The sequence below is a fragment of the Triplophysa rosa genome, linkage group LG25, assembly GCF_024868665.1.
Source record: "Triplophysa rosa linkage group LG25, Trosa_1v2, whole genome shotgun sequence".
Lineage (NCBI taxonomy): Eukaryota > Metazoa > Chordata > Actinopteri > Cypriniformes > Nemacheilidae > Triplophysa > Triplophysa rosa.
The window spans coordinates 1,408,637-1,435,471 of NC_079914.1; the positions used below are offsets into that span (position 1 = coordinate 1,408,637).

The window sequence follows — 26,835 nt, forward strand, 5'->3', positions numbered from 1 at the left end:
TAGAGCGCGAATATGCTCGCTTTCTTTGTACTTTTAAAGATGCGCATGCGGCGCGTTTGGAGCGCGGATATCGGTTAGTGACTGAGCACTGAGACGCGACATATAAGCGGTTTCCATCACTCTGGTTTTATTCGCATTTTGAAGTTTCGCATCAGAAACGAGTGATGGAAACGGCAAATTTCGAATTAAAAACCCTTAATTCGCAAAAATGTTTTTACGCTCGCTTGAGGTGGTTTTTCTTTTTTTCGAAAAAGGGTTAATGCGAATAATGGGAGATGGAAACGCATTTGCCGAATAAATTCCTCCAAAAAGTCACGTAATTGCACTAAGAGACGGCGTAACCTGACTAACTAGAGTAATGATCTTGTTACACAGCATCAGAAATGTTGTGATGGTCATTCTTAAATGCCTGAGCAAAGTCGTCAAAGTATTTCTGTAATGCCTCTTAGAACTATCACGACTGTGTTTCCCGAACAGCAGGCATCCACAAAAGCACCGCATTTAATGTGTTTCGTAATCGTCTGCTTGCGCAAGTATTATGAAAATTATTATATTCAGTGACTTCTCTTACTTTTCTTACTGATATTTAGTGGCAGTTTATTAGGAAGTGACGGTGACTAGTTGGATGGAAACGGTGCTTATTCGCAAATGTTTTATGCATGCGATATTCCAATTTTGCGCATTAACTAAATTCGCAATTTTGGATGGAAACCCGGCTAGGTCTCTCAGGACACGGGCAAGAAAGCGAGGGAAAATGCATCAACTAGAGAGGCTTGCCTTTTAAGGTAGGACGTAAACAATCAGATGAACGCTATTCGAATGCTGCAAGCACAATAACAGTGTGGCGATCTGTATATCCCTATGATATCGACGTTCTCATAATTTGTTATTAATTAATAGTGTTAGTAATTTATAAAATGTTATAGGACAAAATAATTTGTACTACAAATATTATGATATTTAAAACAGATCACAACATGTCATCTGCGTCTGTGATACATGATTCATATTACGTGCTTAAAACTGTCACGCCCGTAACGAATTATTATGGTTGTTCAGAGCAAATAAGTGAGATGAATTGTTGTTTAAAATCATCAACATACATATTTGGCTTTGTATATTAAGTTTCAAGTTATTTGTATTTGTAATTATTATATGACATAAACTTAAACTTTAAAACGTTATGGACGTGACACAGCAGTGAGGCGTTGTGACATCCTAATTATAGCCATTATAAATTCACAAGGCAGTAATAGTAAGACAGAGTGAGTGTATTNGGCCATGGCCCGTCTGCTGCATCTGCTGCACTGGACCTGGGTCGGTGTGGTTGCAGGAGATGATGATTATGGTAAAAGTGGTGTGCAGCTGCTCTTGAAAGAGCTGAATTTTTCAGACATGCCTTCATCTTTCTGCAAAATGCCTTTTTTAAACATAAAGTACAAAAAGGGGAGCCTTTGATCCCTCTTCAGAAAGCATGAAAAATGGTTGGTGGAAAATGTAATTTTGGCATTGTTGTATACCTGATGTGGGTGGGAAATCAAGGCAATTTTCTTAAAATGTTTATTGAAGTACATTAATACAATATAAAGCAGGCCTAAATGGACAAATTAAAAATGATTTTGTTCTTTTAGTAGAAACTTTATTTTTTCATGGTAAGGTTGACATTTTCATGGAATTGCTCAGCTCTCCCCTGTTGCTGACCTCCGAAACAGACAAAGAGCTGATCCGAGCTCCTGAAGCTCTGTGTGCGGTCTAACTAGAGGCGCAGCGCGCGTACTGGACACAACACGGACGGGGTTGGGTCTTCCTCCCCAATGGGTAAGTTCTGTAAGTTCACCACCTTGTCCCGAAAGGGAGCGGTGGGAACCTTGGGCACGTAGCCGGGCCGAGGTCTCAGGATAACGTGAGAATCCCTGGGTCCGAATTCTAGGCAGTCAGGGGACACGGAGAAAGCCTGTAGATCCCCTACCCTCTTGATGGAGGCGAGCGCCAAAAGGAGAACCGTCTTCATCGTGAGATGAGGAAGAGAGGCATCCCCTAGGGGGCTCGAAGGGGGGCCTGGTGAGACCTGTCAGGGCTACATCCAGGTCCCAAGAGGGTATGGAGTGCGGACGAGGCTGGTTACGCCTCCTCGCACCCCTTAGGAATCTAATGACCAGGTCGTGCTGTCCTAGAGACTTTCCAGCAACTGAGTTGTGATGAGCAGCAATGGCGGTACATACACTTTCACTGTGGAGGGGGAGAGGTTTGTCTCGAGTCTCTCTTGTAGGAAGGACAGCACGGACCCGATCGCACAACTCCGTGGGTCTTCTCCTCGAGAAGCACACCAGGTCAAGAAGAGGCGCCACTTGTAGGCGTACAGTCGCTTAGTGGCAGGTGCCCTAGCCTGAGAAATGGTAGCTACCACCGCCGGGGGCAGACCACTCAGGATCTCCTCGTCTGTGCAATGAGGCTCACTGGGGGGAAGGGGTACTTCCGCTTGTCCTGCGGCCAGCTGTGCGCTAGGGCATCCGTGCCGAGGGGTCCCTCGGTCAGAGAGAACCAAAGCGGGCAATGGGTGGTTTCGAGGGAGGCAAACAGGTCTACCTGGGCCTGCCCGAACTGCACCCAAATGAGCTGGACTGCGCGGGGGTGGAGTCGCCACTCTCCACGAGGCGTAGACTGACGAGAGAGCGTGTCGGCTGTCTGGTTCAGGTCGCCTGGGATATAAGCGGCACGCAGGGAGCGGATCACCTGCTGACTCCACCGGAGGAGGCGTCGGGCAAGTCGTGTTAACTGCAGTGAGCGAACGCCACCCTGACGATTGATATACGCTACTGCAGTAGTGCTGTCCGACCGGACCAGCACATGCTTGCCCTGCACGAGAGGCAGCAGCCTCTTCAGTGCAAGTAGCACAGCCCACAACTCTAGGCAATTGATATGCCAGTGCAGGCGGGGGCCCGTCCAAAGCCCCGACATTGTGTGCCCCTTGCACACTGCACCCCAACCCTGCAGGTAGGCGTCCGTTGTCACCACGACATGCCTCGTAACCTGCCCTAAGGGTACCCCCGCCCGAAGGAAGGTCATGGAAGACCACGGGGTTAGGGTGCGTCGGCAGCGAGGCGTAATCACCATCTGCCTGCTGCCGGTGTGCCACGCTCTCCAAGGAACTCGACTCAGGAGCCAGTGTTGAAGCGGCCTCATGTGCATCAACCCGAGGGGTATCACCGCCGCCGAGGATGCCATGTGTCCCAGGAGCCTCTGAAAAAGTTTCAGGGGAACCGCCGACTGCGTGAAATGATCCAGGCAGTTCAACACCGACTGGGCGCGTACTGCGGACAGTCGCGCTGTCATGGTGACAGAGTTGAGTTCCATACCAAGATAGAGGATGCTCTGCACGGGGGAGAGCTTGCTCTTCTCTCGGTTGACCTGTAGTCCCAATCGATCTAGGTGCCGGAGCACCAGGTCCCTGTGTGCACACAACAGATCTCGCGAGTGAGCCAAGATAAGCCAGTCGTCGAGATAGTTGAGTACCCGCACACCTCTCTCCCTGAGGGGAGAGAGGGCGGCCTCCACGATCTTCGTAAAGACTCGTGGAGACAGAGACAGACCGAAGGGGAGGACTCTGTACTGATATGCCCGACCCTCGAAAGCGAACCGTAGGAACGGGCGATGACGAGGGAGAATCGAGACATGAAAGTAAGCGTCCTTCAGGTCGATTGCCATGAACCAATCCTGACATCTGACGGATGCCAGGATGCGCTTCTGCGTGAGCATCCTGAACGGCAGCTTGTGCAGGTGTCTGTTCAGGGTACGCAGATCTAGGATGGGGCGCACCCCCCCGCCTTTTTTGGGGACGATGAAGTAAGGGCTGTAAAACCCCTTGGACATCTCGGCTAAGGGGACGGACTCGATCGCACCCTTCGCCAGAAGGGTGGCGACCTCGCTCCGTAGTACGGGAGCATCCCAGCCTCTGACCGAGGTGACGAGGATGCCCCGAAACTTGGGCGGGTTTCTGGCGAACTGGATCGCGTAGCCGAGACGGATCGTCCTTCTTAGCCACCGTGACGGTGTGGGAAGCTCGAGCCAAGCTCCCAGGGACCGTGACAGGGGGACTAAGGGAACGATCTGCTTCATCGACCCCCCCGGGGGGTGGTTCGATGGCTGGCAGTGCGGGTCTCTCGCCGGGGAGCCCCCGGGAAGAAGACTGGCTCTGCTGGTTTGCCTGCCTGGCGATGCAGGTCCCCGCACCGTCGATTTGAGAGTGCTGAGGGCTGCAAAATACATTCGATGTTGCGCCTCGCCAAGACGCAACGTCGAGTGGCCGAACACCGTCTGACAGAGGGTGAGAGCGGCTGTGAAGAACACCCAGGGAGATAGGAAACTCTTTTTGTGAAAAAGTGGGCGCTAGGCCACCGCGACTGTACGTTCCACCACCCTAGCCGCCCGACCATCGAGGGAAGAGAGAGCGACGGAACCGGTCTGACGTGTACGCGCCGAGAAGGGTGTGTTCCACGTCTTCGTCAGTTCCTCATGCACCTCCGGGAAGAATGGAACCGGGGTTGGGTGCGGCTTGGAGTCGCGCTCAGAGCCCAAGAACCACGTGTCCAACCGTGAGCGCTGGGGGAGAGGCACGGGAGTGCACCGCAGTGCGGGCAAGATGAGTCCATGAAGGCTGTCTCAGCGTGTTGGACCCCCAAACACCTGACACAGACATCGTGCTTGTCCCCTTCCTCGATGAGGACACCGCACCCACGAGAACAGCGGGACATGCCACGCTGGAGAAATTAGCTCTTTTAGAATGCAGACGGTGAGTCACCGTCTGCAGCTCGAACACCTCTGGAACCGCCGAGACGCCCAGGGGAAGTCGCTGCAGGAAGGGACAGTCCGCTGCACCACGTCGTAGAACCGGCAAGTAGAATTTGCTAAGTAGCAAGAGTTGCACTTCATCAGCGAAGGCTCCGAAGAACAAAAGGTGAATGAATGATGCGCGCCGTCTCCCTTTTATACCCGGATGTCCGGGGCGGAGTCCAGCATGCAAATTTCATTTGCCAATTTTCATTGGCCTTTTCTAAGTAGTCGGAAGCGATTGGTTCTCAGGGACGAACCCCATATGTCGGTTCGACACAACGTCGAGAGACCGACAGAAAGTGAACTATAATTCACAAATAACATATTGACATAACTGTTGATGTTTTCCAAGTGTGTAATAGCTATGCAGGGCAGCAGAAATAGTGCCGTCTATGGATCTGTTGATACTGTATGGATCAACAGTTGGACAGTGCTGTTATAGGTTATATAAATGCAAAAATAAAAAGCTTAAAAGACTTGTATCTGCAAATTGTAAATAGACAATGAAACTGCACCATATTTTTGTATTTGTTTTTGTTGTTGTGTTTTCTTTATTTCCTCTGGGTATCTATTGTTAAGTTATGTGTTTTTTGTACGTATTTCAGTGTACAGTGTATAGGCTACTGATGGCCTTTTTGTACAATGTCATATTTCTCTTATTGTTATGTATGTTCATATGCAGTAATTAAAGCCAACCGATTGTTTTAACCACATTTTATAATCTTACGTTTTTGTTGGTTTTGTTTTTGTAGGTTTCAATATGAGCTTTATTTTAATTTTGTCATTTTAGCATTTAGTTAAGCGCCCTCAGGGGAGTATGCTTGTTCTGGCTATAATGAAGCCCGAGCCTTACATCTGAAGGTTAAACATTTGAATTCAATTGATTCGATGTAACATCTCTCTGATATTGATTTGTTCTAAATAAACTTGGTTTACTGTTATCCATACCTGTCAACATTTGGGTTCCAGAATCCGGGAGACATATAAGCATCCCCTCACGTTCTGGGGGAGTCCCTGTCTGTTCGTTCGCCAAGGTGTTTGGGGAGTGCCCCTTTTTAAAGAAGTAAAAAGGTATTATTATCATTTCAGCACATAGCATTTATGCGCTACATAGGCTAATTAAATCTGAACCACACATGATATGAGACATCTCTCAGAATTGCATTGAAAGAAACTTATGAAGGAATGGGTGAAAAATTCATTACGGGCCTCCTGTTAAAGGACCAGTCAGTGAAATCTAGCGGAATCTATTGGTGAGGTTGCGAAATGCAACCAACGGCTCACTCCACCTCTCCCCCCTCATTCTAAGGTAACACAAGCATAATGCTTCATTGTGTAAGGTCTTTACGTGATTAAAGGGGTCATATGGCACGAATATGTGTTTTTCTGTGTCTTTGGTGTGTTATAAGTTGCCCATGCATGTATTAGACACATAAAATTGCAAAAATTAAAGTGTCGAAACAAAAGATGCATTCTATCTAAAAGTGAATGCTCACCCAGACCTGCCTGAAACGCCTCGTGTAACCACACACCCAAAAATCTACGTCAGTTCGTGGTATGATTTGACTAAGACCGCAAGTAAGGTGCTTTGGAACCTGAGGTTCCAAATATGGTAAGAGGCGTTACATTTCCATCACATGTAAGCAGGATTCGACCAATCACTACGCACTGATTAACTGGCCAATTATAGCACACCTGGCTTTTCAGAGCGATGAGCTTTGTAAAAAATCAGCACGTTTCAGAGAGGTGGGGCAAAGAGGAGATACAAACATGCAAGGTATGTGGAAAATACAGCGTTTTTGAACCTTAAATCGTGTATACACATTGCATTACATCGAAAACAAATCGAAAAACGAATATTCGTTCTAGCCGTGTCATATGACCCCTTTACCTGATCAGAAAGGGAGGGGTCGACGAAGGTGGGATTTGCTCCGCCTATCCATAAGTTTCTTACGCACCACGATGCTTTGCACGAATGATGGGTGAAACTTCCGGTTCAATGTAAACAAACATGTTTCTGCCGTATTTCAAGTCATTCTTTAATTGCAGGATGTACACTTTCACACTGACAGCACTTCAGCTACATCAACATACCATCACTACTTTATAGAGGAATGGGCTGATGATTTTAGAACTTGATGGAGGACATTTAGCAACTTTATTGATTCAATTGTTGTGACAGTAACCCAATAAGCAATTTGAAAATTATGGAGGGTTTTCAACATCTTTACATGATGTCGATTGTGTGCTATTTAAGGGTGTGGTAAATCATTATTTTTTGTATTTAAAAGCGAACTGCAAAGCGTTACACGGACCATGTGCATATATTATAAAGCTGCTGTATCGTCAGCTGGCCATTCATCTGATAAACATTATACTAAAGATCAAGTGAAAAAGCTACCTTTTTACATTTTTAAACATTCTCTCTACATTTTGTTTTTAGGATGATAAGTGGAAGAAATACCTACTTTACATCAAGCATATCAGATGAGAAATTTAGTTCACATTACATGATGTGATAGATTCCAACAGATTTTTGACAACACTTATGTAAAATACAGTAAAGACTCCTTGTAAATATTGTTTACTGTCTCTTGTTTTTATTTAAGACCATACAGCGTATTGATGATTACATGATTCCCTTTGAACTCTCTTTTAAAACGGCGAACTCCTTTTAAAATACAGTTTGAGCACATTCAGTCTAAGTGATGTTTAATGTTTGTTATCTATTTGCTTGAGATAGGCGGTCCACATTTTAAAGTTTGTCTTTAAAAAACTGTACCGTCCTCCACAGGAGCAGTCCGTCTTGACTTTAGATCTGTGTGTGAAGCGCTCTTTTTTAAGACGCGAAATAAGCTTCGCAGCCACGAACATCAGTTTTGAAATTATTTTTTTATATTACCACATGAAACCAACAATATTACAATTCAAAATATGAGTCACAGTCTCATTTTCTGTCATCAGAATAAGTTATTCAACGCTGCAATACACTACTTCCAATGCTTCACCAGAAATTGTACCCACATTCATTTTTACAGTAGCGTCTTCCAGAAACTTTTGGAAAAGAGGCTTGTAAACAATGATAAATGGTCCAACTTTCCAAGTTGCGTTTGCGTTTCAGAGAGGCGGGGCAAAGAGGAGATACAAACATGCACGGTGTGTGGAAAATACAACGTTTTTTAAACTTTAAATGGTGTATACACTATTACGTCCATTGGGACGTATGTATATAAAGAAATGTAAAAAGATTTTCCTGTTGTGATGCAATTGTGTTTTGCTTCCCAGTTGTGCTGTTCTCTCTGCACTGTCTGCCTAACAGATTCAGCAGTACCACCTGATGTCTGTTACAGCTCGTTAAGAAGGCTACTTAACCTGTGAGCACCAGCCTGCTGGGAGAGAGAGACAGAAACAAAGACTGAAGCGCTTTCCGGTGTCCCAAAAGCTGTTGGTTTCCAGGTGTCAAAGTTTACGAAGAATGGGTGTGATCCCAAAAGGACTCTACTAGTGTGTAGGGATGCAGTTTTGTTTTTTGTAAGTTGTGTCTGAGTTGATAGCTTCTCTTGTAGTGAAACAGAGAGGGTGTTTAAAAAAAGGTTGTAAGAGGTGATTATCTCCCAAACTGCCTGTTTGAGGTATGGGACTAAAAGTTTTAAAAATATAATCAGTCAGATCTTAACCCAGAGCTGGTGGCCGGGTGTATTCTCTGTGATTTATTTTGTTTTCTTTATGAAATCTGTTAATTGTTATATTCTCATTTATTGCACAAAATTATATTGTTAACTTGCTATGAAATGCAAGTTGGGGGATGCCCATAATTTTTTTTTTTTTTTTCTACAGCTAACATTTTTCTCTCCTGTTTTCTGTAGCAAGGGAGTTGGGAGCAGAGCCTTGTCTTTTGCTTTTCTTTTTTTTTGTTGGAGGGGTAGGAAGACACTTAAACCCCAAGGAAAAATTCTTTTGGTTTGTTGTTTTTGTGGCTTCTCCCTTCACAAGTCTTTTCCTATGGACTTGTAAGAAAAATAAACCTTTGTTACATCTTTAACTCAAACTTGTGTGTTGTGTGATACCTTGGGACCTGGAGACCTCAGCCATTCTCTCTCTCCACGCGACCTTGTTACGTTCTTTACCCTAGACGAAGAGAACCCGTAACAACACATTGCGTTACATTTAAAACAAACAATAATATTTGTTTTAGCCGTGCAATATGACTCATTTAAAGTAAACCACGGAGAATGCAATATGTGAATGAGCTTTGCTCATTTAGAAAGACTGGTTAATTCAGTTGGCTATTGTGGGCTGAAAAGTTAGTTGAAATGATAAAAAATCTTTATTTGATTTAAAAAAAACATTTCTGTTTGGTTGAATAAAAGTAATGTTTTATATAACTTAATAATTGTCATTTTTATCTAATTTTATTAGAACTTTTAATATGTCAAACTCAAAGTCACTTTGGTTAAGCCACTTAAAGGTACGGTAGGCCTGCGTGTGTGTGTACAAGATCAGGATGGCACCACCTCAGCCTCATTTTGAGCCAGGAAAATCCCTGACCTGTATAAATTACTTTGTGTTACGTGAGTGCACAGGTCAGGAACTATTATGGTAGTGGATGATGTCCCAGAAAATTTCTCACATTCTTCCAAGTATCTTTCTTTGTGTTCAACAGAACAAAGAAATGTATACAGGTTTGAAACAATCTGAGGGTGAGTAATTGATGACAGAATGTTCATTTTTGTGTGAACTAGCCTTTTAACATGTAAGGACATAAACAACAGTAATGAATGGAATTCCCTGGGCACACACACCATTTTTTTATAACTGGACAATGATCTAAAATTGATATTAGATGGACATTAAAAGAATAACAATATTATAACAATATTACCATACATGACAAGTGACCATACCACACAGCTTGTAATGTAAAGATACCATAGATCAATTTTTACATGACAAACTGTAAAAAATAAGTATTGTAATCTATAGCACTGTAATTAAATTATTGTATTCACAGCACTATAAAACACATGTGATGTCAGCGGTTCTTAAGTGAGCAAACCAAAGATTTTTTTTACATTACTAGAAAACCAATAACTTGATTTGTACAACTGAAATAATCTTGCTGTTTACCTGAGCAAAGACTTGTGATTCAGCTACATATTATTGATAAGGAACAAAATTTGTTCCGTTGGCCCGTGCCGGCTTTCGATCACAGGAGCCTTTGAGTTGTCAATCATTAGGCTAATGATGGGGCAAAAGGGTGGGGGTGGAGCTGGGTTAATGAAGGACTAACAAACAATCAGCCAGGTAATATTTTCTCCTCTGATACCTGGAGTTTCAGGAATCAAGGCCAGATGTGATCTGGGAGAAAGGGTCTCGTAGAAGCGCTGACTCTAAAGGTCACACACGGCCAGCATATTTACTACTCATTGCGCACAGCTGTGGTTACGATCTACCTACTTTGACCTTTCAACCGTGACCTTCTTGTAGCCCCTGTAAGAATGTAGGGCTATGGTTACCAGGGGCCTTTTTCTCAAGATATGCCCTCAGGCCTTTTTGTTTTGAGCTCGGGCCAATCTGTGATGACCAATGCATTTAAGGTTTTTCTTAATTCAATAAACATTTTGATTTTTATAGCCTTAAAATATGAAATTATTTAATAAGAAATTAAATTAATAGCCTAAATAAATATTTACTATCTGATGACTTCTGTTCTCCTACTGAATTAATACATAATTATTTACTATCTGATGACATATGTTCTCCTTTGAAGCAGTGGCCAAAAGTGATTTAAACAAAATCCTCGGGTTTATGGTACAAAACACTACACTTTTAATGTATGTATTTGACTTTTCTTGCAAAAAAGCAATGTACAGTATATCAGTGAATATACGTTTAGTTGAATATACAGACCTGTCTCAAATATGTCATGTTGCAAACAACCTAGAAGACCTTGATGCTGTAACGGTCTTCTCTAACAGCCTAGAAACTGTCACTCCCCTTCGGTTGAAGAAGATAAAAGTAAAAGCACATGGTATGACCATAACACCTCTGCCCTTAAAAAAGCTACTAGAAAAATGTAACGTAGATGGAAAACTACAAAATTAGAAGTATTTTGTGATGCATGGAAGGGGAGTGTATGTATATACAGACAGTTTATGAAAACAGTTGGGACTGCATATCTTAGCAAACGAATAGAGGAAAATCATAATAATCTTAGATACCTATTCAACACAGTTGCGAAACTGAAAAAAAGTAGATCCTCGACAGATTTAGATGTTAAGTTACCGCACAGTAGCAATGATTTTATGAACTTCTTCTCTAATAAAATTGAGATCATTAGAGAACATATTTCAGCTGTGAGGCCGGCCAATGAAGCATTCACTAATACACTCAGTAACAAAACCCCACGTGAACAGCTTCATTTAATCACTGCAATCGGTCAGAAAGAACTCACAAAACTGATAAAAGCAGCTAAATCGTCATCGTGCATGTTAGACCCTATTCCCAATAACCTACTGAAAGAGTTTTTTCTGCTGTAACTGAACCTCTGCTCAGTATTATAACTCATCACTTACATTAGGATATGTCCCAGAAGCTTTCAAGCTAGCAGTCATCAGGCCCCTTATAAAAAAGCCACAACTCGATACGGTAGAATTAGGTAACTTTAGACCAATCTCAAACCTACCTTTTTTATCCAAAATACTTGAAAAAGTAGTCTCAAGGCAACTATGCACATTCCTGCAGGATAATAGCTTATATAAACAATTTCAGTCACGATTTAGGCCCAACCACAGCACGGAGACAGCACTACTTAAAGTGACAAATGATCTTCTAGCATCTGATCGCGGCGCCATCTCTCTTTTAGTCCTACTGGACATGTGTGCCGCTTTTGATACTATAGACCATTCCATTCTAATAGATAGATAGATCTAGTTGGCATTGGTGGTCAGGCATTAGCCTGGTTTAAATCCTATTTATCCAAATGCTACCACTTTGTTTACGTAAATAATGAAATGTCACATAAATCTCGGGTTAAATTCGGAGTGCGACAGGGATCAATTTTAGGGCCCATCCTTTTTTCACTTTACATGCTTCCCCTTGGAGACATTATCAGGAAACAAAAAGTAAATTTTAATTTGCATATTCATGCATTTATGACCTCACAAATAGATTATTGTAATTCTTTGTTGGGGAATCCCCTGCAACACTTCTGAATAAACTACAACTGGTTCAAAATTCAGCAGCCAAAGTGCTCACTAGATCAAAGAAATTTGACCATATAAGCCAAATTCTGTTATCATTGCTGTAGTGCCGGAGACCGATCAGACAAGCAATAACTATTTATATTTCTTAAATATAACAACAACACCCCTCACCCAACCAGAAAGCTAGATGCCAGGGGGTCTACCCGCAATCTGCAACTAACACTAAGCTCAGGACCAGATCTCTGGTGGCCATAGCAACCCACACCAAACCATCAAGATAAGAGTATTTTACGACCGAATGGAATGAAGGGAGATGAACTCTCTTTACTCACTTTGGGGACAGACATACAATCCTAAATACATCTCTATAGAAATGTACATATATTCAATACATTCCATGTATTGTTGTTCTTGTTTTTATGTCTGTCTTAAACAATAATCCAAAGCATTTGTGATTTCCTTAATGTTAACGTTTGTTGTGTCTTGAAACTCTTTTCATATTAGTTTTATTATACTCTTAGAAGTTTTCTTAGTGAACATCCAATCAGCTCCCAACTCAACTCAACTCAACTCAACTTTATTTATATAGCGCTTTTACAATTTTCATTGTTACAAAGCAGCTGTACATGAGACATATTGACTAATTATTTTGCTTATAAAGTTGTACCTGCAAAAACAAGAAAAGGTTGAAAACACAGAAGACAGACATACCCACATACAAAACACTCCACACACACAATATGCACACGTACTAACACACATAGACATAGAGACACACACACACACACGGATGCGCACACACACACACACAACACACACACACACACACGTACGTACACAGACAAGTACGCACACACACACACGCTCAGTGAGAGCACACATTTAGGATAAAGGAGAGAGAAGCACAGGTCAAATATAGCAGATAATAAATTCCTATATGCAATATTAATTAAGTAAAACTTTAAGATTCTAAAGCAGCCCCCCCGGTCAGGCAGATAGTGCAAAAACAGTATGCAAACGGTGGCGAGGAACCCAAAACTCTAATCGAGAAAAAAAACCTCAGGAGAACCCAGGCCCAACCAGGGGATTCCAGTTCCCCTCTGGCAAAAGCTGCTGCCTCTGCACAAGCTCCAGAGAACTTGCACAACAAGGCTAAATAAAATAAATAAACTTAATAATAAAATAAATTATAGTTTAAGATTATCATTAATAATCTAATAGCATTTGAAGTTTTGTGGTGAAGACATGTCAAGAGACCGCGTCCTTCTTTATCCAGCTCTATCATCTCAGCTCTTGTCAGGTCCCCACTTCCCATTCTCCGCTCTACCATCAGGTCAGGCCATGAACTGCATCCTGCTCGCTGTGGTAACCTTGGAACAATGAGACAAGACTGGCTGAGAGTAGAGTACTGTTCTGTACTCTTTGATGCAACAAGTACATCAGTTGTGTTTTTGGTTCCGGTTGATCTAACTAATGCAGCCTAAACCCTCTGAAGATTTATATTATGGAAGAGTAGTGTATGCAAGATTAAAAAGATGCGTCTTTAGTCTAGATTTAAACTGACAGAGTGTGTCTGCCTCCCGGACAGTGCAGGGAAGACTATTCCAAAGTTTAGGCGCTAGATAGGAAAAGGATCTACCACCTGCACTTGATTTTGAAATTCTAGGTATTACCAACTGACAGGACGCCTGAGAGCGTAATGCACGTGAAGGACTGTAATACAAAAGGAGTTCATTCAAGTACTGAGGAGCTAAACCATGTAAGGCTTTATAGGTAATAAGCAAGATTTTAAAGTTAACGCGATGCTTTATAGGTAACCAGTGCAAGGTTGACAGAACCGGGCTAATATGTTCATACTTTTTTGTACGTGTAAGAACTCGAGCTGCCGCGTTTTGGACCAATTGGAGTTTTTGTAATGAGCCTGCAGGGCAACCACCAGCTCCCACATGCAAAACACCATGTGAAGGACAAAGACAATCAACTTTCCTTCCAAAGGTGCCATCTCCTGATTGGGTCAGTCACGTTTGTGGGATGTGACATCCTTAAAGTTTAAAGGAGACCACAAGAAGAGTCTCTTAGTGTTTGAGGTGTTCGAGTTGTGTTCAAGGGGTTCGAGGGGTTCGTTCTTTCTCTCCTCTCTCTTCTTGCATTTTGCTTTTCTTTTTGTCCGGGTACTGTCCGTGCCACATCTAGAAGGGGAGAACTATCTCTAAAGGATGGACTAGAAGAAGACTTCACCTTTGACCCCTAAGTTTGTGCCAGGCTGCAGCCTCGTCTTTCCAGATACAGATCCTCTGCATAAAACTGGTTCTCTCTGATCACTTCCAGCCAAGATCCACTGGAGCCTCAACAAACTGCATCAGGACACTTTCTTTCGTTAGATGGGCAAGACATGCAAGTATCATACTTAGTCTTATTAATGGATGCATAGAGCATCATTAATCCTTTTTAACAAAGGTGCTTTACAAGAAGAAACTGATGTTTTGTTCAGGCCATTGATCTTCTGAATATCAAATACTGCCATAAATCCATGCTCTGTTCTTCTCTCTGTTTCAACTTCAGTCTTCTTCCAATGCTAAACTGTATGTGTGTGTATGTTAGATTAGTATGTGTCTAGTCTAGGTAATAAAGTCCTGTTTTATTTCACACGTGATGTTGTTTGTAGTTCATGCTCATAATCCGGAGTCCCTAAACATGCAGATTCTTGCTACCTGCTCGTAATGCTAAGTGATTTCCTCAAATCATGAATTTGATCCAGATAAGTATAATTGATCATAATCAATTAAATTCATCCCAATTTGGGCTGATATTTGTTTCCCTTACAAAGGGTGGTGGAGAATATATTACTTATATTTGTGATCAAAGCTCATGATAATTCTTACAAATTTGGTGAAGAATAGTGTTTCAATAATACTGTTCCTCATTGAATCCCCTACATTGCACTGGCTGCCTATTAAGTTCCGAATAGATTTCAAAATTCTCCTAATAACTTATAAAGCAATGAATGGTCTAGCGCCTCAGTATCTCTATGAACTATTGTCAGATTACAGTCCATTGCGCACACGGCGGTCACAAAACTTTGGACTGTTAATAGTTCCCAGAATATCAAAATCTTCTAAAGGTGGTCGATCCTTTTCATACTTGGCTCCTAAACTTTGGAATAGCCTCTCCAGCCAGGTTCGGGATTCAGACACACTCAATCAGTTTAAAACTAGACTAAAACTCATCTCTTTAATATGGCTTTCACCTAACTCACTCATAACACTGTTCACTCACCGTAAGCAGTCTATGCCGGAATATCGCTAGCTTGTCACAACCAAACCCACACAAATCCATCATAATGTGTCACTTTCTTACACCGAATGAAATTTGCATGCCGGACTCCGCCCCCGGATATCCGGGTATAAAATGGAGACGGCGTGCTGCATTCATTCACCTTTTGTTCTTCGGAGCCTTCACACTGGTCGACTTCGAGACTTCGAACTCTACGCCGAATTACAGCTGGAATCTTATGACGTGGTGCAGCGGACTGTCCCTTCCTGCAGCGACTTCCCCTGGGCGTCTCGGCAGTTCCAGAAGTGTTTGAGTTTTTTTCTCTAAAAGAGCAATTTCTCCAGCGTGGCATGTCCTGCTGTTCTCATGGGTGCAACACACTCATCGAGGAGGGGGACGGACACGATGTCTGCTTCCAGTACGCTTGGGCAGACGTCGTGGATACGTCCTGCCCGCACTGCGGGCGGTTGATGATTCAGACGTTGCGTCACTGGTGGCTGTGTTCCCATGGGACTCAGCCACCACCTCATCTGCTCCCCATTCCGTGACGGCAGGACTACGGCCCTGCCATCTGCTACGGCAAGCAGCGAGGGTGATATGAGGATTACTATGAGCGTTAATCCGCCAGCCACTGGCTCACGAACCGTTCGCACCTTGTCTCACTCGTCTGACCGTTCCCCAGGAGACAGTCCCACCATCTTGTTCCTCAACCACGTATTCGAAAACGGTGCATGATAATGATGAGATGTCCCTTGCAGCATCGGGGGTGACGTACTGCCATCCAACTCCTGCGATTCCTCAGAGCTCCCTCCCTCGGGGGGTCGAGGCCAGGAAGAAGCAGATGTCAAAATGTCAGCCATGCTTTCCCGGGCCGCCATGAGCGTTGGGTTGCAGTGCCCGCACTACCTCTCCCAGCGCTCGCGGCTGGATACATGGTGCCTCGGGTATGAGCGCGAAGTGCCTGTGTTTACCGGAAGTGCATGAGGAACTTAGTAAGACCTGGAATGCCCCCTTTCCGGCACGTTCACGTCAAACAAGTTCTGTCACCCTCTCTTCCCTCGAGGGTGAGGCAGCTAGAGGATACGTCGATGTCCAAAGCACGTGGGGTCTCGGCATCTCTGGTGTCGAGAGCTTACATTGCGGTGGACTAAGCTGCCTCCTCTCTCCACGTTATGGCTACTGCCAGGCCAAGGCGTTGAGAGAGCTCCACGAGGGTAAGACCGACCCAGCGCTTATGCAGGAACTCCGCGCCGCCACCGACCTCGCTCTACGGGCGGCCAAGATGTCCACACTTGTGGTCCATGAGAGACACCTCTGGCCGAACCTTGCACAGATGAGTAACGCCGAGAAGGTCCGCTTTCTCGACGCACCCATCTCGCAAGGGGGGGGCTGTTTGGTGATACTGTCGAGCCGCAGTTCTCGACAGTAAAGAAGCAGACAGAGGATATCAAGCATATCCACCCCTGCTGCGACTCGGCCGCCCTCGGCCGTCGAGTCCCGTGCACCGTCTGCTTCCCAGCAGCCCTGGTCCTCTTCAACGCCCTCCGGCTCTGTCGCCCCCCACTCAGGCGGCCCCCCCGGAAGAGACATCGAAGAGGAGACCATCGCCCCGTCAGCAGCCGCAGCGAAAGCAGAAGCGGCCCTCATGGGAAGACCCCAGGGAGATCGAGAATACCATCGGGACCGACCCCAGCCATTCCATCGCTGGTTGGTCGATCCGGGACGGTTCCTGCCCCGTCCCAACAGCCCACTCTCTTAAGAGTTCCTCTCTCTCTGGGTGTTTATCACAGCTGCTCTCACCCTCTACACGACGGTGTTCGGCAACTCGACGTTGCGTCACGGTGAGACCCAATGTCAAGGATAATCAGCAGCCCTCAGCACTCTCAGTCGACAGTGCGTTTTGCTGCATTATTGCCAGGCAGGTAAGTCAGCAGAGCCGATCTCCTCTCCTCCCCCAGATTGGTTCATGGCAATCGACCTGAAGGACGCTTACTTTCATGTCTCGCTTTCGAGGGCAGGCATATCAGTACAGAGTCCTCCCTTTCGGTCTGTCCCTGTCCCCATGAGTCTTCAAGAAGATCGTGGAAGCTGCCCTCACTCCCCTCGGGGAGAGAGGTGTGCGGGTACTAAACTATCTCAACGACTGGCTCATCTGGGCACACTCGCGAGATCTGTTGTGTACACACAAGGACCTAGTGCTCCGGCACCTAGATCGGATGGGACCACAGGTCAAGCGCGAAAAGAGCAAGCTCTCCCCTGTGCAGAGCATCCTCTTTTTCGGTATGGAACTTGACTCTGTCTCAATGACAGCGTGGCTGACTCAGTGAGCGCTCAGTCAGTGTTGAACTGCCTGAAACACTTCAGGCAGTCAGCGGTCCCAACGGGGGAAACAATTTCAGAGGCTCCTGGGTACATGGCATCCTTGGTGGGGGTGGTCCCCCTCGGGTTGATGCACATGCGACCGCTCCAACACTGGCTACAGAGTCGGGTTCCCTGGAGAGCGTGGCACACCGACAGCAGGCACATGGTCATCCCGCCTCTCTGCCGATGCACCCTAACCCCCTGGGGTTGGGGTGCCATGTGCAACGGGCAGGCAGTGTCGGGGCGGTGGACGGGCTCCCGCCTGTGCTGGCATATCAACTGCCTAGAGTTTTTGGCTGTGCTACTTGCACTGAAGAGGCTGCAGCCTCTATAGACCTCTATAGACCAAGCACGTGATGGCACAACTGCCGTGGCGTATATCAATCGACAGGGTGGCATTCGCTCACGGCAGTTAACACGACTCGCCCGACGCCTCCTCCTGTAGAGTCAGCAGGTGATCAGCACCCTGCGAGCCACACATATCCCAGGCGACCTTAACCAGACAGCCGACGCACTCCCTCGTCAGTCGACGCCTCATGGAGAGTGGCAACTCCATCCCCGCGCAGTCCTTCTCATATGGAAGCAGTTCGGACAGGCGAAGGTGGACCTGTTGCCTCCCCGGACTCCTCCCATTGCCCGCTTGGGTACACCCTGACCGAGGGACCCCTCGGAACGGATACTTTAGCGCACAACTGGCCGCGGGTCAAGCGGAAGTACGCCTTCTCCCCAGTGAGCCTCATTGCACAGGTCTTGTGCAAGCCCAGGAAAGAAGAGCATCAAGTGGTACTATTTGCGCCCTATTGGCCCAACCGGACTTGGTTCTCGGAGCTAATGCTCTTGACAACAACTCCCCCCTGGCCGATCCCCCTGGCAAAGGACCTGCTTTCCCAGGGGAAGGGCACGTTACGGCATCCCAGGCAGACCCCTGGAACTTCCATGTCTGGACGGGACGAGGAGATCCTGAGTGGCCCACCCCCTGCGGTTGTTGGGACATCCCTCAGGCTAGGGCCTCTGCCACTAGGCGGCTATACGCCCATAAATGGCGCCTCTTCTCGTCCTGGTGCTCTTCCCGCTGAGTTGCTCGTTCGGGAATGTGCTGTCCTTTCCTCAAGAGAGACTGGAGAGTAATCTCTCCCCCTCCACACTGGAAGTGCATGTAGCCGCTACTGCTGCTCATCACGACCCAGTTGCTGGGAAGCCTCTGGGACAGCACAACCTGGTCATTAGGTTCCTAAGGGGTGCGAGAAGGCTACCGCCTCATCCGCACTCCATACCCTCTTGCGACCTAGGTGGCGGGCCTCAAGAGCCCCCCCCCCTTCGGAGATGCCGCTCTTTCTCACCTCACAATAGGAGTGAGGGCACATTCCACTCAGGGTGTAGTCTCCTCATGGGCACTGGCTCAGGCAGACAACTGCAGAGCTGTGGGTTGGGCTACGCCCAACACCTTCACGAGGTTCTATAACCTACGCGTGGAACCGGCAGTTAGTAGGGCGTACGTCTGCGAAAGGGTCAGTTCCCTGATGGAGGGAACGAGACCTTGTGTCGAGCTGACAGATGGGGTTCGTCCCTGAGAACCAATCGCTTCCGACTTCTTAGAAAAGGCGAATGAAATTTGAATGCCGGACTCCGCACCCGGATATCCGGGTATAAAAGGGAGACGGCGTGCCTCATTCATTCACCTTAGTTCTGAGGAGCCTGAGACCTCTCACGACTGCTGCAGTGGGCAGCACGTGTTGTGGCAAGAAGGACACAACGTCTCGTTCCCTCCATCAGGGAACTGAGGTTACATCCGTAACCAAGACGTTCCCTTTCTGTCGGTCTCTCGATTGTGTGTCGAGCCGACAGATGGTGTTCCTATGGAAAACGCCACAACACTGTGCCCTGTCACAATCTCTAGCGAAGCTACGGTGACTGGTCTGGGCGCGTTGGCCGTGAGCGCTACCGCAAAATTGTAACCTACCAGTCGGTAAGTAGGGGGTCCCAGAGCTTTACTTGAAAGGTGGAAAGGCCCCTGCCTTCGGCCTCAGAGGCGGCGGCTTCTCGCTGCTAGAGAAACAAGGCCGCCGCCTGTGAGGCCGAAGGCAGGGGCCTTTCCACCGTACCGTAAGGCCACTGGGTAAGCGCTACTTCCTCAAGCGGGGGATAAGTTACAGAGAACACTTCATACCGAAGGGAGGAGTTTAGTGGAGATACCAACATGGTCTCACCGATGGTGGAGAACTCATAGGAAAAATGTGCGGACTGAAGGAGTTAACCGCGAGGTGGAGGTCCACCTCAGGAAGGTCGTGGGTTACCAAGGTGGGAACCAATCATGAAGATACATCAGATGGAACCGCCCTGCAGGGGGGTTACAACGTCCGGTAGCACTAGGTCCGGTGAGAGCAATGTTGTGGATAACTCAGTTGGTACCCGGCCTAAGGGGCAGGGCTGCTCTGCCCAGCCCTCCCGCTGGAGGTGCTTGCTTAGTGATGGATGGAGTGCCTGTTCTTCACCCAGTGGGGGAAGAAGTGAAGCTAATTAGTACGCTGACCCCCTTAGGAGAAAGGGGGGAAGGTACTGTCATAGGCGTACACCCTACCGGCCCCCAGTCTTGCCTGATGCCTGCAAGACTCGAGCCGATACCGGTTTTACGCGGAGGCTGTAGGACCTCGCGAAGGTGATGGGTGTAGCCCAACCCGCAGCTCTGCAGATGTCTGCCAGAGAGGCGCCTCGAGCCAGTGCCCACGAGGAGGCTGTACTCCGTGTGGAGAGAGCTCTCACCCAGTGGGCGTAGGCGATCTTAGGACAGGTACGCCATAGTGACGGCGTCCATGATCCAGTGCGCCAATCTCTGTTTGAGACAGCCCTCCCTGCTGATCTCCAAAACAGACAAAGACTGCTCAGAGCTCCTTTGGCTCTGCGTGTGGTCCAAGCAGAGGCGCAATGCGCGTACTGGACACAACACGGATGGGGTTGGGTCTTCCTCCCTGGTGGGGTGCGCCTGTAAGTTCACCACCTGGTGTAGGGGGAGTGGTGGGAACTTTGGGCACGTAGCCGGTCCAGGGTCTCAGGATAGCGCGAGAATCACCGGGCCCGAGTTCTAGGCAATCTGTGGACACGGAGAATGCTTTTAGGTCCGCTACCCTTTTGATCGCCATCCGGAGAGCCGTCTTCATCATGAGGTGAGAAAGAGCGGCATCTCCAAGGGGCTCCAGGACCGCATCAAGGTCGCAAGAGGGTACAGAGCGCGGGTGAGGCAGTGCCTTCCCGCACCCCTTAGGAACCAATTGATCAGGTTGTGCTGTCCTAGAGACTTACCAACAACTGGGTCGTGATGAGCGGCAATAGCTGCTACTTACACGTTCAGTGTGGAAGGGGAGAGATTACTCTCGAGTCTCTGGAAGGACAGCACGTTCCCAATCGAGCAACTCCACGGGTCTTCTCTCGAGAAGAGCACCAGGATGAGAAGAGGCACCACTTACAGGCGTATCGCCGCCTAGTGGCCAGGGCCCTAGCCTGAGTGATGGTCCTAACCGCCGCAGGGGGTAGGCCACTCAGGATCTCCTCGTCCCGTCCAGGGGCCAGACATGGAGGTTCCAGAGGTCCGGCCTGGGATGCCATAACGTGCCCTTCCCCTGGGAAAGCAGGTCCTTTGTCAGGGGAATCGGCAGGGGGGAGCTGTCGTCAAGAGCATTAGCTCCAAGAACCAAGTCCAGTTGGGCCAGTATGGCGCAACTAGTACACTTGATGCTCCTCTTCCCTGACCTTGCACAGGGTCTGTGCAATGAGGCTAACTGGGGGGAAGGCGTACTTCCGCTTGTCCCGCGGCCAGCTGTGTGCTAGAGCATCCATGCTGAGGGGGGCCTCAGATGGGAAGTACCCTAGCGGGCAATGGGTGGTGTCCAGGGAGGCGAACAGGTCTACCTGAGACCGCCCGAACTGTACCCAATGAGCTGGACTGCGTGGGGGTGGAGTCGCCACTCTCCGCGAGGCATCAACTGACGAGACAGCGCATCGGCAGTCTGGTTCAGGTCGCCTGGGATATGTGTGGCTCGCAGTTATCTGCTTCCCTGCGGACTCCACAGGAGGAGGCATCAGGCGAGTCGTGTTAGCTGCCATGAGCGAACGCCACCCTGGCGGTTGATATATGCTATGGAAGTGGTGCTGTCCGCCAGACCAGCACGTGCTTGGCCTGCACGTGAGGTTATAGCCCCTTCAGTGCAAGTAGCACATCCAACAACTCTAGGCAGTTGATATGCCTGCGCAGGCGGGGGCCCGTCCTTCGCCCCAACACTGCGTGCCCGTTGCACACGGCACCGTAACCCTGCAGGGAGGCGTCTGTCGTCACCACGACGCGCCTCATGACCTGCCCGAGAGGGACCCCCATCCGTAGAAAGGTCATTGAAGACCAGGGGTTAGGGTACGTTGGCAGAGAGGCGTAATCACAATCCGCTTGCTGCCCGTGTGCCATGCTCTCCAGGGAACTCAACTATGTAGCCAGTGTTGGAGACGTCTCTTGCATCAACCCGAGGGGTGTATCACCACCGCCGAGGATGCCATGTGCCCAGGAGCCTCTGAATTTCAGGGGACCGCTGGCTACTTGAAATATTCCAGGCAGTTCAACACTTACTGAGCGCTTTCTGAGTCAGTCGCGCTGTAATGGAGACAGAGTTGAGTTCCATACCAAAAAAAAGCATGCTCTGCACAGAGGAGAGCTTGCTCTTTTTTTTGGTTGACCTGTGGTCCCAATCGATCTAGATGCCGAAGCACTAGGTCCCTGTGTGTACATAACAGATCTCACGAGTGTGTCAAATGAGCCAGTCGTCGAGATAGTTTAGTACCAGCACACCTCTCTCCCTGAGGGGAGGGAGGGCGGCTTCCACGATCTTCGTGAAGACTCGTTGGGACAGGGACAGACCGAAAAGGAGGACTCTGTACTAATATGCCTGACCCTCGAAAGCGAACCGTAGGAACGGGCGATGACGAGGGAGAATTGAGACATGAGAGTAAGCGTCCTTCAGGTCGATTGCCATGAATCCATCTTGACATCTGATTGATGCCAGGATGCGCTTCAGCGTGAGCATCCTGAACGGCAGCTTGAGTAGGTGCCTGTTCAGGGTACGCAGATCTAGTGACCCCCACTTTTTTGGGGACGATGAAGTACGGGCTGTAAAACCCGTTGAACATCTCGGCTAGAGGGACGAGCATGATCGCTTCCTCACCAGAGGGGTGGCGACCTCGGCCCGAAGCACGGGAGCATCCTTGCCTCTGCTGAGGTTAAGAGGATGCCCCGAAACTTGGGCGGGCGTCTGGGGAGTTGGATCGCGTTGCCGAGACGGACCTTATCCCGTAGTCACCGTGACGGTTTGGGAAGCTTTTGTCAGGCTCCCAGGGACCGAGACAGGGAGGCTAGGGGTAAGTTCTGCTTCATCGACCTCCCGGGGGTGGTTCGATGGCTGGCAGTGCGGATCCCTCGCCGTGGGGGGGCCCCCGGAGAGGAGATCGGCTCTGCAGTTTTACCTGCCTGGCGATGATGTAGCACAATGCACCATCGAATGAGAGTTCTTAGGCTGATGATTATCCTCGACACTGGGTCTCGCCGTGATGCAACGTCGAGTTGCCGAACACCGTCGTGTAGAGGGTGAGAGCGGCTGTGATAAACGCCCAGAGAGAGAGAAAACTCTTAGAAGTGGGCTGTTGGGACAGGAACTGTCCCGGATCGACCACCAGCAATGGAATGGCTGGGGTCGGGCCCGAAGGTATTCTCGATCTCCCTGGGGTCTTCCCATGACGGCCGCTTTGGCTTCCGCCACGGCTGCTGACGGGGTGGTGGTCTCCTCTTTGATGTCTCGAAGAGGACCAGGGCTGCTGGGAAGCAGACGGTGCACGGGATCTCGGCGGCCAGAGGGCGGTCGAGTCGCGGCTGGGGAGGATATACTTGATATCCTCTGTCTGTTCCTTTACTGTCGAGAACTGCAGCTCGACAGTATCACCAAACAGCCCCCCTTGCGAGATGGGTGCATCGAGAAAGGGGTCTTTCTCGGCGTTACTCATCTGTGCAAGGTTCAGCCAGAGGTGTCTCTCCTGGACCACAAGTGTGGACATCTCCCGACCACCTTGGTCGCCCGTAGAGCGAGGTCGGTGACGCCGCGTAGTTCCTGCATAAGCGCTGGGTCGGTCTTACCCTCGTGGAGCTCTCTCCGCGCATTGGCCTGATGGACCTGCAGGATGGCCATAGCGTGGAGAGAGGGAACAGCTTGGCCCGCAGCAGAGTAAGCTCTCGACACCTCAGATGCCGAAAAGCCTACGTGCTTTGGACGGGAGTCTAGATCGAGCCCCTGGGGGACATCGACGTATCCTAAAGCTGCCCCACCATCGAGGGAAGAAAGGTGATTGGAACTAGTTGACGTGTACGCGCCGAAAGGGAGCGTTCCAGGTGGTACTAGGTTCCTCATGCACTTCCGGGGGAACACGGCACTGGGGGCAAGTGCAGCTTGGAGCCGCTCTCAAGCCCGATGTACCATGTATCCAGCCGCGAGCGTTGGGAGAGGCAGTGCGGTGCACCGCAACCCAATGCCGGTGGCCCGGGAAAGCATGGCTGACATTTCGACGTCCGCTTCTTCCTGAGCTCGACCCCCCGAGGGAGGGAGCTTCAAGGAATCGTCTGAGTCTGATGCCAGTAAGTCACCCCCCGATGCTGCAACAGACATCTCATCATCATGTACCGTGTCCGATACGTGATTGAAGAACAAGACTGTGGGACCGTCTCATGGGGAACGGTCAGACGAGCAAGACGAGGTGCAAACGGTCCGCGAGCCAGTGGCTGACGGATAAGTGCTCACAGTAATCCTCGTATCACCCTCGCTGCTCGCCGTAGCGGGCGGCAGTGCCGTAGTCCTGCCGTCACGGAACGGGAAGCAGACGAGGTGGAGGCTGAGTCCCGTGGGAACACAGCAACCCGTGACGCAACGTCTGAATCATCAACCGCCCGCAGTGCGGGCAGGACGTATCCACAACATCTGCCCCAGCGTACTGGAAGAAGACATCGTGTCCGTCCCCCTCCTCGATGAGTGTGTTGCACCCACGAGAACAGCGGGACATGCCACCATGCCACGCTGGAGAAATTTACTCTTTAGAGAAAAAACTCGAAAACTTCTGGAACCGCCGAGACGCCCAGGGGAAGTCGCCGCAGGAACGGACAGTCCGCTGCACCACGTCGTAGAGCCGGCAGTTTTGTAGTGCTACTTGTAGCGAAGTCTGTTGATCATGAGCGAAGGCTCCGAAGAACAAAAGGTGAATGAATGAGGCACGCCGTCTCCCTTTTATACCCGGATATCCGGGGGCGGAGTCCGGCATGCAAATTTCATTCGCCAATTTTCATTGGCTTTTTCTAAGAAGTCGGAAGCGATTGGTTCTCAGGGACGAACCCCATCTGTCGGCTCGACACAACGTCGAGAGACCGACAGAAAGGGAACCATGGATAAACGCCTTCCTATTACTATTCCCATTTTAAAGGAACTGGTTAACTCACTGTGCAAAGGGTTATTTTCAGCTTATATTAATATTCGTTTAGAAGCGCTGTTCTTAACTGCCTTCTATGGTTTTATGCGGCCAGGGAAATTTACTAATGACTCCCGAAGTTTCGACCCATCCAGAGACTTGACCTTTTCAGATATTAAATTCTCGCCGAGCCACTTTACTATTTTCCTTAAACATTCAAAGACTGACATGATACGCGCAGGCATTACAATTACTATTTCGCGTTCCAATAGTGATATTTGCCCTTTCACTTCCATGATTAGATTCCTCAAAACTCGCCCCGGTCATCATAAGCTATCCCCCCTATTTGAGCTATCAAACGGCTTTCCCATAACTAAAGAGTGGTTCAGGACTCATCTTGCCGCAGCTCTGGAGAGTTGTGGCAAGTCTTCCCAACTTTACACCGGGCAATCATTCAGGATTGGCGCAACAACATCTGCAGCTGCTTGTGGGATTCCGACTTCTGCTATCAAGGTCCTGGGCAGATGGTCATCTATGGCATTTGAATCCTATATAAGACTGGATTCTAAAACTATCCTGGATGTTCAGCAGGTGTTCTCTACAAGCTTAAGGTACTTCCTTTGCATTTACTGGTGGTGGTGGCATAAGTATAGGTTACTTATAGCACGGCTTTTGAAAGCATCATATCAGCTCGTTAGCTTCTGGTAAAGTCTGTCGGCTTGAGCAAGCCCATTCAGCCTGTGCAGGCTCTGGAAAACTCATCGGCTTTTGGGAAGCCTCAATCGGCCTTTGCAGGCCCCGTCGTTATTTAAATATGTTGTTTATTTATTTTTGTGCTTTTGCAAGCCGTTTCAGCCTGCGCAGGCTTCTGGAAATTTTAGGCTTTTGCAAGCCTCTTATCTGCTCTTGGAGGTTCCTGTTAAAACAGTGATATTCAACTATACCCTTTATAATATTGTTTATGCTATCTTAAGTAGAAGTCATGTATGATGTAACCTCATGTTATGTTCAAACATGTCTGACTGATGCTTACTTTCTCCTTTTAGGAACTTCAGTGAGATACCCTATCCGGTGGGTTCATTTTCATTTACCTTATCTTTTGGGGTAGGCTCCGCCCCTGCCTTATCTTCAGGCAGGAACACCAGAATGATTTTGCTATGATTCCTTCATCGGACGGGGCCTACACCCAAAACATCTTCAACAATACAATTAAATATATTGTTAAATAAATATTATTAGAGTCTTTCGGGAAGAACTGAGGTTACATCCGTAACCAAGACGTTTTCATGTGTCTTGTCATGCTGTTAGTCTTTCACATTGCGGTTGGATGACTTTGTCACTCCAGAGGTTTGATTTTGTTGAAATTCAACAGACACTGCACTGGAATGGCCACAGTACATCTACAATTTCTGATTTGAAATGAAAATTTCATTAAAGAGAGTGTTCTCTTAATTTTTCTGAAGCTGTATATACAGGGCTTGAAATTAACTGACATTTAACTCACCAAGCTGAAAAAAGCTGGAAAACCTGGATTTCCAGTTTTTTTCGGCTTTTTCAATGGCCAAAATTTTGTTGTTGGGAAAATAATTTCATGTGATTGAAATTGACGTTGGCATGCTAAAATTACTTGATTAGAGTAATTTTGTACTTGATTTATTCGTGAAGGATCGACCTTTCTTCCCAATAG

The 26,835-nt window shown here is 47.9% G+C and overlaps 1 protein-coding gene across 1 annotated transcript in view; it reads left to right on the forward strand.

Moving 5' to 3' along the window:
- The first annotated feature begins 1,281 nt into the window (after positions 1–1,281).
- The window catches only part of LOC130549216 (polycystic kidney disease protein 1-like 2), a 47,340-nt gene continuing 21,786 nt past the window's right edge, over positions 1,282–26,835 (forward strand). The window contains exon 1 of the mRNA XM_057326435.1: positions 1,282–1,348. Coding sequence (XP_057182418.1) covers positions 1,282–1,348 — 67 coding nt within the window. The remainder of the gene's footprint in view (positions 1,349–26,835) is intronic.